This window comes from Leucoraja erinacea, chromosome 1, assembly GCF_028641065.1.
Source record: "Leucoraja erinacea ecotype New England chromosome 1, Leri_hhj_1, whole genome shotgun sequence".
In the NCBI taxonomy this organism is placed as follows: Eukaryota; Metazoa; Chordata; class Chondrichthyes; order Rajiformes; family Rajidae; genus Leucoraja; species Leucoraja erinaceus.
Window position 1 is genome coordinate 95,385,360 of NC_073377.1, and position 15,483 is coordinate 95,400,842.

Here is a 15,483-nt window from a genome sequence, read left to right on the forward strand (position 1 = left end):
ATCACGTCCATCTTTTGGCTTGGAAACTAGAACTGCACACAACATTCAAAGTGCACTCTAACCAACATTTGTACAACTGCAACATGATGTCCCAATCTATGCATTCAATACCTAGGCCATTCAAGACAAACATGCCATACACCTTAGGACAAGTGCTGGAGTAACTCAGCAGATCAGGCAGCATCTCTGGAGAACATGAGTAGGGGACGTTTCAGGGTGGGACCCTTCTTCAGACAGATTTTAGGAGGGGAAGAAAGCTGGATGAGAGAAGAGAAGCAGAACAAAGCGTGGCAGGGAATAGGTAGCCACAGGCGAGGGGGGAGGGGAGGGTTTGATATGCAGATGGTTTGAACTAAGGCCAGAGATAAAAGCAGTAGCTACGAGATGGGATTGAAAAGTTGTTAGAGGTTACCTGAAATTGGAAAATTCTATATTCATACCACTGGTTTGTTTGCTACCAATGCTGATTATGAGGCGCTATTCCTCCTGTTTGCATGTGGCCTCATTCTGGCAACGAAGGAAGCCCAGGACAGAAATGTCAGTATGGAAATGGGAGGTAAAATGGTTAGCAACGTGGTGAACCAGTAGGCCAAATGCAAGTGTTCAGTAAAATGGTCACCGAGTCTAAACTTGGTCTCACCAGACATCTTCTTCACCATCCTATCTCTGTGTGATTACCTCCACTTTTTATATTACTGCAGAAACTATCCTGCACAGTCTATTTTATTGATTAGTTTAGCTGCAAAGCGTCTTGGAACATCCTGAATTTGGGAAAAGTGTAATTGAGAACTATTTGCATTTGTGTAATGTTTAAGAAGGAACTGCAGATGCGGGAAAATCGAAGGTAGACAAAAATGCTGGAGAAACTCAGCGGGTGAGGCAGCATCTATGGAGCGAAGGAAATAGGCAACGTTTCGGGTCCAGACCCTTCTTCAGACTGATGTAGGGGGGGGGGGGGGGGTGGGATGAAAAAAGGAAGAGCCGGAGACAATGTGCTATGGGAGAGCTGGGAAGGGGAGGAGAAAGAAGGAGAAAGCTACATTTCTTCCCACACGGCTTCCTGTAAGGACTCCATCACCTACTCACAATTCGGGATCCCACCACTGGCCACATCTTCCCATCTCCTCCCCTTTCGGCTTTCCGCAGAGACCGCTCCCTCCGTAAATCCCTGGTCAATTCGTCCCTTCCCACACAAACCACACCCTCACCTGGCACATTCCCTTGGAACCACAGGAAATGCTACACTTGTCGCTTTACCTCCCCCCTTGACTCAATCCAAGGATCCAGGCAGTCTTTCCAGGTGCGGCAGAGGTTCACCTGCACCTCCTACAACCATAAAGCATCCGCTGCTCTAGGTGTCAGCTGCTCTACGTCGGTGAGACCAAGCATAGGCTTGGCAATCGCTTCACCCAACAACACCTGATCTTCTGGTTGCTCAGCACTTCAACTCCCCTCCCCCATTCTGAATCCGACCTGTCTGTCTTGGGCCTCCTCCATGGCCAGAGTGAGGTCCACCATATATTGGAGGAGCAGCACCTCATATTTTGCTTGGGAAGTTTACACTCCAGCAGCATGCACATAGACTTCTCCAATTTTAGGTAGTCCCTGCTTTTTCCTTCTTTCCCCTCCCCTTCCCAACTCTCCCACAGCCCACTGTCTCCGCCTCTTCCTTTCTTCTTCCCAACCCTACATCAGTCTGAAGAAGGGTCTCGACCCAAAACGTCACCTATTTCCTTCTCTCCATAGAGGCTGCCTCACCCGCTGAGTTTCTCCAGCATTTTTATCTACCTTGCATTTGTGTAATGTTCAGATTCAGAATAAATGTCTAAGTAACGCATCAAATTCCTGAGTCCACAGTGATCATCTTTCTTCAATGCCTCATTGTGGGGACACAGTGGTGCGGACGTGTGTCTGTACTTTCCAGCTGCATCCTGGACATGTGATGTTTATTGAAAAAAAGAACACTTCCTTTTTCTGCTAGCAGTAAACAATAGACTAAAATGTAGTCCCATATTTATCAGCATTCATGATATCGCGTTGTAGAGAGTGTAAGGACATAATGTACTATTGCTATAAATACAGATTGCTTAATTTATGCAATAGACAATGTTGAAGAATAAAATTAAGGCAACTGAGGCCCAAGTTGCTCATTATATTTCTTGCCTATTAATAGTTGGAAATAAGCATCTAATACTATGATATTCTGTCTTTCTGGTGCCAGAGCTCTTTGACAGCTCTAATTATTAAAGGATTTCCATGATGCAGCACCTCAACAGTGTAAGTTGTTGCACTGAGGTTGAATGCAAAATGAAAGTATATAGTTAATAGCAGGACCATTAGCGGAATTAACGTAGAGGGACCTTAGGTTGAACGTCCATAGCTCCCAGAATGTGGCAACACAAGCTGGTAAAGTAGTAAACAAGACATATGCTATGTTTGTCTGCATCAGTGGAGGCATGGCGTACAAGTCAGGAAGGCAGAGATGCAGGGGTTCGATCCTGATCTCAGGTGCTGTTTGTGTGGAATTTCCACATTCTCCCCTTGACCACGGGGGTTTCCTCCCATATGCAAAGATGTGCGGGTTTGTAGGTTAATTGGTCTGTAAAATTGTCCCAAATGGGTAGGGAGTGGATGAGAACTCCTAACATACTTAAACTACTGTGAAGGGGAGATCAATGGTTGGCGTGGTGGCATGGTGGATTGCTGTGGAAGGCGAAAAAAAAAAAACTTATCTCTCCACTACACTCTCCCCCCCCCCCCCCCATGACAGAGTTTTCGTACTATTTCGCAGAGTCCCGCGGCCATTCCAACACAGTGATAGGCCACTTAAGTCTTTTTAATGAAAAGCGGTCTCCCTTCCCCGGTTTGTAGCCTCCGAATCAGGATCCAGACCCGCTCCGGATCGGCCAGCTCCGCATTAGTGAGTCGGCACCAAGTCCCCGGTCTCTTCCTGTTTTTTGAGGTCGGGTCTCAGTGCAGGGAGAGATTTAAAAGTTGCCCCCTCCCTCCCTCCCTCCCTCCCACCCACCCCACCCACACCCATACCCCCAAATAATAAAAAGCCCTTCCATAAAAACGCGGACGGGCTGCAGAGGCCGCTGCTGACGAGAGTCGCGCCGCCTATAAATCTTTTTTGATCAACTGCATACCAAATGACAGCCCTTCCATCCCACACCCAACCAGTCAAATTCCAAATCTTTTTTTTAACCTCGTTAAAATAGCATATTGAATAACCTCACCCATCTCCACAGGTTTTGAATGAAATAATGAACAGCCTATGGTTACGATGGTGGAAGGACAAGACTGCACAGATAAGAACAAGATGGATTACATGAAAGGCTTTTGCAGCCAAATATGGTCATGCCGTGTAGTGAATTATAGACAGCAATTTGAAAAGAATATTTATTTATTCAATATCTCGTGGTAGCTGTGAGATTGATGAGTGGTACAATATTTATAAATTGAAAGTGTACAATAAGTTAGTATCTACATGTTTTTTTTAAAAACACACACACACAATGCTACATAATAATTGGACATTGCTACATACATCCTTTAAGTGCATTGGATTGCTTTCATACCTGAATAGGAAAATAAGTGCACTTTTTTCTGTACATTTTTAAGTTATCCTTTACACTTTTTCTATACAATTTTCTACATACTAGAATTTTCCCTGCAAACGTTCACCTTAGCTAGGGTGTACTGTAGCTTATTATTACTTCTGCAAAGTACAAACCAAGAGAAAACATACGCATTAGTTGACCAACTGTGCCCACCTGTATAATATAATCACACGGTGAAGTCCTTGTCAAAAATATCTAGTTGGCAATTGAACCATCAAAAGATTTGACAAAACACAACGAAAAAAGGCTCCTCGTGGAGGTAATTGCCACTACAAAGAGTAATGTGCCTTTGATAAAGCTCTCATATTTGCAAATTTTAAAATAGGACACTTCCTCCAGATGGCACTCTTTATAAGCTTGCATTTCAACGTTACAAATTTCAAGAAGACACTAGAGACTGAAGATGCTGGAATCAGAAGCAACACCAAAATAAGCAGCTGGAGGAACTTGACTGAAAATGTCAATAAATTTATCTCCCCACCCTCCACAAAACAGATGCGGGCGGCTCAACTGTTCAATTCCTCCAGCAGTTTTTGTTTTATTATAAAAGACATGCCTAGCATAAACAAACTTGGCTCTATCCAGATCAGCTGAGGTGACAGACACAGGGCTGCTGCTAGTCTTGTGATTATTACATCCGTCATGCTAACACACATAACCTGTGACAAGTAGGTAAAGAAAGGGGAAGAAATACAGGATTACATTTGAGCAGGAACAGTCCTGCATATTGGCCGCTTGACTAAACACAGAAAATTGGTGTCACTGTTGATTTAAGAATTCCAGCAATTAAGTTTACAATCTACACCTCTAAAATAAAAAGTTGCTTATTTAAATGATTCCAAATGCAATACAGATTTTCTAAATATTGAGCAATTCCATTTTTGAAGAAACAAAACTTAAAATAATGCTCGGCTCTTGTCAGGGCGGGTGAACAACTCAGGCTGGGCATGTTCACATTTTATCCAATTGCTTTCACTTCATTCTTCAATCTTTACAAATTATCCCTTCCCCACCAAACCATTCAACCAAAATAGTAGGCTCTAATTAATTGAATTCCCAGTTACTATTTAAGCCAGTCTTGAAATATGAATTACTTTTTACAAATAACCAATCATTTGAAATTGTGCAGCTGCAATCTATAACTTTTAGCATAAGCACTGATGTATTTCCCCTCTAAAAAGATATTTTCAGGGGAATCATTTTGCTTCCAAAAGGGATTTTTTTTTAAATTCCAGAAGGCAAAATTGGTACCATAGAACCAATTTATTGATTCCAGTTCCAATTCAAATTACTTGTTTTTGAATCAGCAATGTGGTCTTTTGTTTCTGCCAATTGATATAGATAGCACACAACAAAAGAGGAGAACATTAAGAAAAGTTTACAAGATATTCATAACTGCATATTTTATGCGTCAAATTGTTGATCGATGTACTTGTAAAGTTATAGATCACTGTGGTTTGATGGAAATTCGTTTGTAGATTAAGTATTTTGAATGAATGAGTTGAAGGTATTTGTTTTTGATTTACACCACACCCACCCGAACAGGTATTCATCTAAAAATTAAAGTGCCATAAAATTACATTACTATTGTTACTAAAATCTAAAATCAAATAGAATTTGCCAAAAAAGTGGGAAGCACTTAAAAGGGTAATTTCCCAGTTAAAATGGCTAAAGTAATTCTAACTGGCTAAAAGTCAAAGCTTCAGAGATGCAGTATGGGATCACAGGTTAAGCAGAAATTGGGAAATCTCACAAATCTTGAGCTGTTTTTGTTATTTTGTAGTTTATGCAGGCAAGCTCAGTGGAAGTCTCAATACCCAACACTTCCTTTCCACATTTACATCAAACTTGCAATTACGTTTCACTTTTTAAAATGCATCCATGTTGACAATTTAAAAGCATGGATGTGAGAGCTCATGTGACCCATTGATCTACAAAGAGTTTGCAGAAGGAGTTCGGTAGCACAGATTTTGCCACTTGGATTGATGCACGAAGTCTTCAGGGAAGAACTCTTCTGCTGTGTCACTCCTTGGGGAACTGCTCAGACTGCTTTCACCACAGCTCATTTCTTCACAAGAATCGTCACTTAAAAAGGAACAACGTGACAATGAATAATAGCAAAAACAAACCATTCATCACACCACATTATCTGCCAGCAAACAATTGAGCAAGCATGCTTTTTATACAGGAAGGAAGAGCTCTACACTACTGTCAGACAACCAGAGATAATTACCTTCCCATTTCACTGTAACAGCCGGCTTCTGGAATAGTTGGTAGTTCAGGAACACTATAGTAACTGTTCTGCAAGTGACGGGCAGTACGCCTTGAAACAATCCACACAAGCTTCTTGTTGTCAGGTTTGCAGCATTCAGGTGAAGAATAGTCAGCCAGGCATTTCGAGACCAAGGCACGCCAGTATGTCAAGTCACGATGATTTATCTATAAAAAAACACCGACATGACATAATCCTTCCACAAATCATGTTCCTTTTTATCATAAACATGCTTATACCTTTAAAAAACAATTAACTGGATTGTGCAAATTTTCTTCAAAATTTCCAGTTGACAATCATCATCAAAAGGCAATGTACGACTTCATTGTTTGCACATTGCAATATAGAATTACGGCAAGCTGGGGATCAGATCAGATCGACTCCAGTAGCAAAACATAAATGCATTGCGCTTAAGGGCCAGATGAACTCTTCATTTAGATAAGTAATTTTAATAATTGTATTTCGCGTATAAAGTAGCATTCAAGAGACCTTTAAATTAGGCTGGGAATGGAGGGATATGGATCACACATAGGCAGATGAGATCAGTTTAACTTGGCATTATGTTCAGCACAGATATAAGTGGGCTGACGGGCTTGTTCATGAGCTGTACTGTTCAAAGTTAAATGGCATTTGGTTAATTTGGTACTTTGACAATGCAAGTGTCCAAGACCACTAGAGGCATCCAAATTCAGTTCAAAAACTTTTGACCACACCAAGCTACATGTCACAGGAGAGCACTAGCACAGGGCCTCCAGTACAAATCAGACTTGCAGAATGCAGATACTGCAGGACAAGCACAGGTGGCATGCAAGACTGAACATGATCCAGTTCATTGCTCTTCGGGGTCTATTCTGAAGAGAACTCATTTGGATCTAGCTGAGGAAATGCATTTCAACAAATATTTCACAGGCTTCGCAGAGAACAGATTTAAAATTAAATTGTCCATTTATAGGTAACAGCATGATCAACGAGAATTAAGTGCCAATACATATATTGTGCCATATGACGGTCAAAAATATACTCGCAGCTCAGAATCACATTTTTAGTGAATAAAATAAGGTTAAAATTCGCATCAAATCACGTATTTTGCTGATTTGCAACCTTCATGGAGGTTTTCTGTAGCTAATTCTCCATCAGAGCCAAACTGAATTTCTATTGACAGCAAGTCCCATGTCAGCAGTTCTTATAAATGGCAATATTTATTTTGATTGGATACAAATGAAATAATAGAAATTATACAGGCATTCAGAGGTCACTGTAAAATATTTCTTACAAAACACTTACTTTGGAATGTTTTTGAACACGCAGTATAATCTCAAACAGGTCTACAGATTTCAAGTTTTCAACTTCAAGGGTCAAAAGCGACAAAGCCAATACAGATGGCTGCAATGCAAAGGATATTACGATATGACATTTCTTTCAATCAAACAGGAAATAATTAGAGCTTAAAAAGTAAGCAATGCATTTTATCACTTACTTTAGCTTTTGAAAACACAAATCGGCAGCTGCAGGCCTTCAGTTGTGCTTCCAGTTTATCAAGTATTAGATATTCTTTCCTAAGGAAAACAAAAAATATAGTAATCATTGCAATTCAGTCACAAGATTATGTAATCTGGACCTCATTCACATAACAGAAAAGTTTGTTTTTGTATTACTTCCAAAACAGAGGAAGATCTCTTGTTAAAAATTACTGCTTAAAAAGGTGTAAAAAGAGACAAGCAAGATGCAATTATTTGTAGAAAATAAATACCGAGTCAAAAGTGTTGAAGGGCATGCCCTCCATTAATGAATAGATACCAACCCTTCAGTTATATGGTAGCGTGCCAGGGCGTGATACAGGTGTAGAAAATGAAAGGCTGTGACAGCCTTGAGTTCTCCATTTAGCTTTTCATAGACAATCTTTTCCATTCGCTTGAGATCAGACACGGTAAACTTGCAGTGGCTAATGCGGAGCAGATCATGTTCAGAAGGAATATTGCATTCTTCCTCAATGGCCTTTGCTGCGAGATGGAAGACACTCATTCCAAGACAAGGCAGGTGTTTAGGTCGCACCTTCAAAAAAGAGCAAGCCGAGTCAGATAGGTTTAAATTGTATGGACCCAGGTAAAACTAAGATTGGTAGACTACCATGAATACTAGTCTAGTCATGGACATGGATTGAAGAATTGTTTGGAATTCTTACCTTCATCAAGGACAGAAATCGGTCCAGGAGATTAACTGCCAAAACAAAAGTCTCTGTACTGCAGCCAAAGAACCTGGTCAAGCTCCGGAGATCTTCCACTTTAGCATCTCTTAACTTCGGAGAGACACAATCATCATTCTGCAAAACAGAAAAGTGGGATTTGTTAATCAAACATTAACATAACAGGGAGCAAATCTTCTACATTTTTAGGCTGGATTTGAATGAAAGTCAATAACGAGACAATAAATGAGAGACAATAACGGGAAAATAAAAGACAGCGTATGCTGAAGCAATGTAACAAAAAATACATCAGGCAGAAATCCACAGCTCAACCAGTATTCGTAGAAGCAAAAAGTGTACGTTGATATTTCATATTGAGACCCTGCATCTGTGCAATACAGTGTTATCATCTTTTGTTTTAAATATCTGAATATTTAAATTTGAAAACTAGAATCAATAGCAAGCTTGGACATGTCATATCATATTCCAAAGACTGAACTAGAATGGACCACTTAGTGCAATGACAGCACAACTGCTTCACCAAGCCCCATCTTTATCTTACATGCTTACATCTCATTGTGGGGCTGCGCAGTGGTAGAGTTGCTGTCAGAGCTAGAGACCCGGTTCAATCCTGACTATGGGTGATGTCTGCACAGAGTTTGCACGTTCTCCTTGTGACCGCATGGATTTTCTCAGAGTGTCCTCCCACATCCCAAAGTTGTACAGGTTTGTGGGTTAATTGGCTTCTGTAAATTGTCCCTAGAGGACAGGATAGAACTGTGTCTCTAATCTAAGCTAAACTTCATCAGCATTTCATTTGGATCTTAAAATCTGATATTATTACAGATTAAATTCTAGCAACAATATTTAGCTTTAGCTCTTAGAGTTAAATGAATCAAAGGATATGGGGAAAATGTGGGAACGGGGTACTGATTTTAGATGATCAGCTATGATCACATTGAATGACGATGCTGCCTCGAAGTGCCAAATGGCCTACTCTTGCACATATTTTTCTATGTAACAACATGTTCCAAAACAACCATCATAATGCCAGATGTATCGTTATCTAGGAACCAAAGCCATTTCTTAATGATATAACGTTGATCCAAGTAACAGCTTTGTAAAACATTTTTTCACTTCTCAATCTCCAATCGAACATATCAAAGGGCAAGCATAAAGCCTGTCGAGGAGCCAAATAAATACACTGGTAAAAGAAACGTATCTTCCCCTCCCCCACACATCCCCATCTGTCCCAATAATAGCAGACCTACCTCCAAGGTGGATTCTATTGCATCAAGACCTCTTGGCCGTGGTAAAAATTTGGATTCTTGTTCCAAGTAATGGTTTATTTGCTTCAATAGTGTATACGCTTCATTGTTGTGCTCATGTGAAAAAAGATCTTTCATCTTAAAACAAAAAGTAAAAAATAATTGTTAAAACGTGACAAACAACAAAAATGTATTAATAAAACAAAGGCACGGGAATCGTTAAGGCCATTTAAAATTCAGCTGCAAGATCAAAACAATCTTCAGCGCTATTCTGTACATTGAACTCTATCCAGGAAGGACGTCAGCGAGAGCAGCGATCCTGCTGAGGCAGTTGGTCTATTAACTGGGGAAGCAGTTAAATGGCTCTACAATTGGACCTGCCCCTTCCTACCCCCACAAACATCAACATAAATACCAAGACTGCTCTGGATCCAACATAAACCTTAACCCTTGATTAGATTAGACCCGCTCCCCGTCAAGCACAAAAAGCTCGCCCTGCGGCGAGGCGACCAGATTACCATTTCCCATCGTTAAACACGACTGTAAACAGACAGACCCCAGCCCGGGCCCCGCGTTGATCAACACCGACATCGCCCCTCCTCTCATGGCCAGCGCCGATGTAAACACCCCGACACCCGCACTCCCCTTCCCTTCCAACTCACGGTGTTGTTGCTGATCGCTGCCCTCGGGGATCAAGTGTAGTGGAGAGGAGTGGAGTGGAGGACGGGCGGGTGTCGGCGATGGTCGCTCTCCCCTGCTCCCTCACTCACTGCCCCATCCCCCACTCGCCCCCTCCTCTATCTAGGATCGATCCGATTATTTCTCGCTGCTTTCCTCCCGGCAAACTGGTTTTCTTTCGTTTTCTCGATCCTTCTTTCCCCTTCAGTTGTTTATTCTCCTTCCTCTTGCTATCTTACCTTCCCCCTATTCGTCAGCCCTCTGTTTACCCAGATCTCTATCTATCTCCCTGTCTCCTTCCCTCTATCCTCTCTCTCCCTGTCTCCTTCCCTCTCTCCCTCTCTCCCTGTCTCCGTCCCTCTATTCTCTCCTTCCCTCTATCCTCTCTCTCCCTGTCCCCTTCCCTCTATCCTCTCTCTCCCTGTCTCCTTCCCTCTATCCTCTCTCTCCCTGTCTCCTTCCCTCTATCCTCTCTCTCCCTGTCTCCTTCCCTCTATCCTCTCTCTCCCTGTCTCTCTTCCCTCTATCATCTCTCTATCCTCTCTCTCCCTCTATCCTCTCTCTCCCTGTCTCCTTCCCTCTATTCTCTCTCTCCCTCTATCCTCTCTCTCCCTGTCCCCTTCCCTCTATCCTCTCTCTGTATTCTCCACCTCTCTCTCGCATCTTCCTCTCAGACTCAATGTCGAATATTTACTCAGGGCAATGACATCACTGCGGAGGAGGAGGAGGAGTGAACAGGCCAGGAAATAGTTCCTCTTCCTTTTCCGATATTTTTCGGGGTTATTGGGCGCGGGTTTGCTGCCGCCGGTGTTTTCCCGTAGACCGGGGCGGGTTGGTGTTGTTGCCGCGGTGACTGGTCAGGTTTGGTGGCGTTTCGCGTGTTTTCTTGCTGAGGGTGACGCGGACGCGCATTCCGCCCACAGTTGGTGCGCTGCGGCGCTCCAGTTAAAGGGCGGGCTCTGATTGGCCCTTTCGAAAAGTCCGCCTAAAACCCCGCTTCACCATTGGTCGGCTGCGGCGGAACCCGATTGGCCTGCATTAATCACACGGAGTGACACGATTGGCTGCAATCCTGAATGGTCCATTTGCAATGTAATTGTTCGATGCTGATTGGTGGTTGGACTTTAAACCTTGGTTGTTGTTGAGCAGATTTCAACTATGGAAACTGTTGCAACTCTGAGGCATTATACAGAATTTAATAATCTCAATGTAAAATTAATGTATTATTTAATGTGAAATTTAAGGACGCTAAATCCAGATTTTGTTACATTATGGATCTGTAACAAATACATTTAGTCAAGAGTCACGAGTGCTTTATATCGAACATACAAAACAATGATATTCTTCATTGCACTTTACTTTCATTGCATTTGGACCCATAAATATCATTTACCTTTGCCCTTTACTTTCTGTTTCCTTGCATAATGCTATGCGATTTTATTTTTAGTCTTTTGTCCCATTTCAAACCTTTCTTTTACCTTGCTTTATAGACAATCATTTTAATTTTTATATTGTGTCAGTGGGGGAAGGGGGATTAGGGTTTGGAAAGTTTCAGTCTTGCGATAACAAAGTTATTTTCCCCACAGGATTTTCAAAAACAAAGGTCTCTTTGATAGTAAGACGGTTATTTTTGTTACTTCAAGCTAACAAATACCAAATGTTACATTGTTTAATAGAGTGTAATTGGTCAATAGAAGGCATTGCTTGTCAATTTCAATGACCACACAAGGTGAAACTAGTAGCCCATGTTCTTAAGAGACAATGTGGTCTGATTACTACAGGGAAGGTTCCATGGAAACAGTATTCATTCCTTAAATTGTTTCCCTCCAAGATAACATATCTGCTTGTCAAATTCTAAAGTAATTTTCAAGTCGTTCTCCAGATCCTGATCAAAATTCGTTCATAACCAATTCAGCCCACTAGAAACAAATAGTGTTCCTTAATTCATCAATATAGAGTGATGTGGGAATACAGTTGCATGGTTCGGAAGTCGGGAGGACAAGGTGGTGAAGAGGGCAGTTGGCACACTTGCTTCATTGGGAAAATATTAAATACAAATGTTGGAACATCATGACAGAGCTGTATTAGTCGTTGGGGAGACCACTCTTGGAAGATTGTGCGCAGTTCTGGTCACTCAACTGTAGGAAGGATGACCTTAAGTTGGACAGATACAGAAAAGATTCACCAAAATGTTACCTTGACTTGGGAGCTTGAATTATAGGGAGAGGCTGGAATGGTTGGGCGACATCTCGGTTTGGGACCCTTTTTTCAGACTCATTGCTATTTCTGCAACGTTCAAGAGTTCAAGAGAATTTATTGTCATGTGTCTCAGATAGGACAATGAAATTCTTGCTTTGCTTCAGCACAACAGAATATTGTAGGCATAAATAAATACAGAACAGATCAGTGTGTCCATATACCATTGAATATATATACATACACACACACATAAATAAACATATAAAGTGCAATAGGTTATTAAAGTTCAGATTTTTGTTTGAGTTGAGTTTAATAGTCTGATGGCTGTGGAAAAGAAGCTGTTCCTGAACCTGGATGTTGCAGATTTCAGGCTCCTGTACCTTCTACCTGAAGGCAGCGGAGAGATGAGTGTGTGGCCAGGATGGTGTGGGTCCGTGATCATGCTGCCAGCCTTTTTGAAGCAGCGATTGTGGTAGATCCCCTCGATGGTGGGGAGGTCAGAGCTGATGATGGACATAGCAGTGTTTTCAACTTTTTGCAGTCTTTTCCGCTCCCGGGCACACAAGGTGCCGAACCAAGCCACGATGCAACCGGTCAGCATGCTCTCTACTGTGCACCTGTAGATGTTCGAGAGAGTCCTCCTCGACATAACGACTCTCCATAATCTTCTCAGGAAGTAGAGGCATCATACAGATTTTTCAACATATGTTCATTATTTAAGTCATCAAATCATAGTCAAGCAGCCCCGCAATAAGTGATTTGGCCCACTATGCTCATGCATGTGGGCACCCATCCATATTAATCACAACTTTTGGCACAAGGCTGTAGCCTTCTATGCCTAGGTGATTCAAGTGCTCATCCAAACACTTCTTAAATGCTGTCAGTGACAGTATTTCTGCTTCCCTGTGTCCACCATTCTCTCAGGCTGTGCATTACAGGTACTCGCCTCTCTCTGGGTGAAAGAAGCCCTTGGGTCTCAATAGTCATTTTGTGAAAGGGACACACTGTCTGGTTGGGATGAACATCTTTGTTACAACAGTGAAAGTCATTGGAGGTCTGCCCTCAACACCTTCAGAATGGGTAGCTTATGTGACAGATTTTAACTATTAGGTTATTGTTGAAGAAGCTAAAATGTATACACTTTGTACAAAGAAAATGTTTCACTTTCGGACTGCCACAACCTCACCAATAAAGTTCACAAACAAATAAAATATACACACAAGAATGCAAGAGGCTGCACAAAGTGGTGGACTCAGTCCGGTCTATCACCGCCACAGCCCACTCCACCATCAAAAGCATCTACATGAGATACTACCTCAAGAAGACAGTGTCTATCTTGAAGGATTCCCCATCTGGGCCATACCTCTTCTCATTCCTACCATTGATAACAAACAGTATTTTGGCTTCCCTGGCCTGGTGTCCACCATGGGATGAGTGATAGCAGGGTTCCCACATGGTCTTCACTCATTCATCTATGGTCAATTCCTGTTTTAAATAGCTTGGGACAAACTCACCAAGTTCAATCTAGCAGAGCCCTATTTAAATATTTAAGTAGGAACATGATGGCATTGAGAACCGATGTACCATTTTCATTTGCACGCTCAAAGTAAGTTTATAATTTTTTTTTTGTTTCCTTGAGGATGAGGATTAGAAATGCTATTCTGGATTTCTTAAGGAAATCTTTGGGCTCTTCCTGCCCCACCCCAAATTAACACGAATTCCCCACTTGACGATTTCCAGACCAGAGATGAATTGACAGATCGTAAATGTTACTATCCAAATTCAGTGAAGTTAAAATCCTGTTAGGTTTGGACATGAGTCTGATCTTGAGTACCCAAATTACAACATGCAAGAGTTAAAATCTTTCAGGCCTCTTCTTACAAGCTTGTCATTGTCTGGCTTTGGGGTGGGAGATTGCAACCTTCACGTGGTCCACCCTGTTTGGAAAAATGTAATCAATCCAACGTGCACAATCAAATAAGATCAAGTAGAACAAGTCCTACAACTTTAAGCTATGCATGCCATACGCAAGAAGAAGAAGAAGAAGAAGATTGTCTGGTTTCATCCCCCAACAACCTCCCACCCTCACCATCCACCAACCCCCCTCTTCCCCCATAACCAACATACACCTCACTCTGTGTTAATCTGTCCTTCATGTTACACAGGCCACTGACCTGAGCTTGATCAATGTGTTGTATCACTGTTTCATTGATCCTGCTCTGTGTAGTTACACATACAATGATTCTGCTGTCCTGGAAAGGGATGATATTTTCATGGTGTGCACGTTGGGAAAATATTTGTGATCTCATACACACACACTCATTGTTTCTCTTTCCACAGATACTATTTGGTACTATAGCAGCATTTAAAAGATAACTTGGACAGGTACATGGATAGGAAAGGTTTAGAGGAATATGGGCTAAATGTGGGCAACTGGGACTAGCTTAGGGGGGGGGGGGGTGTGAGAGGGGGAAAGGGTGGGTTGAGCCAGAGGGCAGAGAGAAAGGGAGGGAGGGGAGAGAGAGATGGGGAGGAGGAGAGGGGAGAGGGAAAGGGGGATTATCTTTAGTGAGATTGCAAAATTAAGGTAGGTTTTAGAGCAATTATATGTTCTCCTCCATATGAATAATATCAAACAATTGGAACTGCTTTCTTTTCCTTGACTTTCATTTTGCATCATAATTTTTTGTACACACACTAACACAGTCGAACAGTAACAAGCAATCAAATCAACACACAAAACATTTTCTAAAAAAAGGTTATATTTATGTAAAAACTTACAGTATTTTATTTGCAGTGTTTGCATGCTCCTTTATAACATTTTACATAACATTTTACAGTACAACTTGATTATTAAAACAAGGACAAATTCAATTCTTGACTTTTAAAAAATGTATACAATGACCCCAATCAATTCATTCCAACCACTCATTACTCTTGACTCAACCAAAATTATTTCTGAAATATTGGTCATAGATTTGGTGCAAAAATGATCCAAAATAAGGCTCAGAATGCACCAGAGAGCATCTAAAACCCCAGAGCTTCCAGGGCCCTTAAGCAGGCCCTGGACCCCGGCCGCAAGGGTCTTTCAGCTTTGCGCTTGTTTCACATGACATGCACTTATTTCACATAACATTTTTGTAATCCTGCCATGCCACCCCCCTTTGTGAAAAGCTTCGTACGGGCCTGGTGTATAATATTTTTGACACTGTCATAGGCGTTTCTTACATATGCTGTCACAACGCACTGTAGTCTCTAAAC

The 15,483-nt window shown here is 41.7% G+C and overlaps 1 protein-coding gene across 1 annotated transcript; it reads right to left on the minus strand.

Moving 5' to 3' along the window:
• Positions 1 to 4,212: 4,212 nt before the first annotated feature.
• ccng2 (cyclin G2) lies at positions 4,213 to 10,361 on the minus strand. The gene is made up of 8 exons (XM_055639539.1): positions 10,008 to 10,361; positions 9,349 to 9,483; positions 8,078 to 8,215; positions 7,697 to 7,947; positions 7,373 to 7,451; positions 7,180 to 7,278; positions 5,857 to 6,062; positions 4,213 to 5,708 (listed from the first exon to the last, which is right to left on the minus strand). The coding sequence occupies exons 2-8, from the start codon at positions 9,481 to 9,483 to the stop codon at positions 5,555 to 5,557; spliced, it is 1,062 nt and encodes a 353-aa protein (XP_055495514.1). The 5' UTR covers positions 10,008 to 10,361; the 3' UTR covers positions 4,213 to 5,554.
• Positions 10,362 to 15,483: the final 5,122 nt, after the last annotated feature.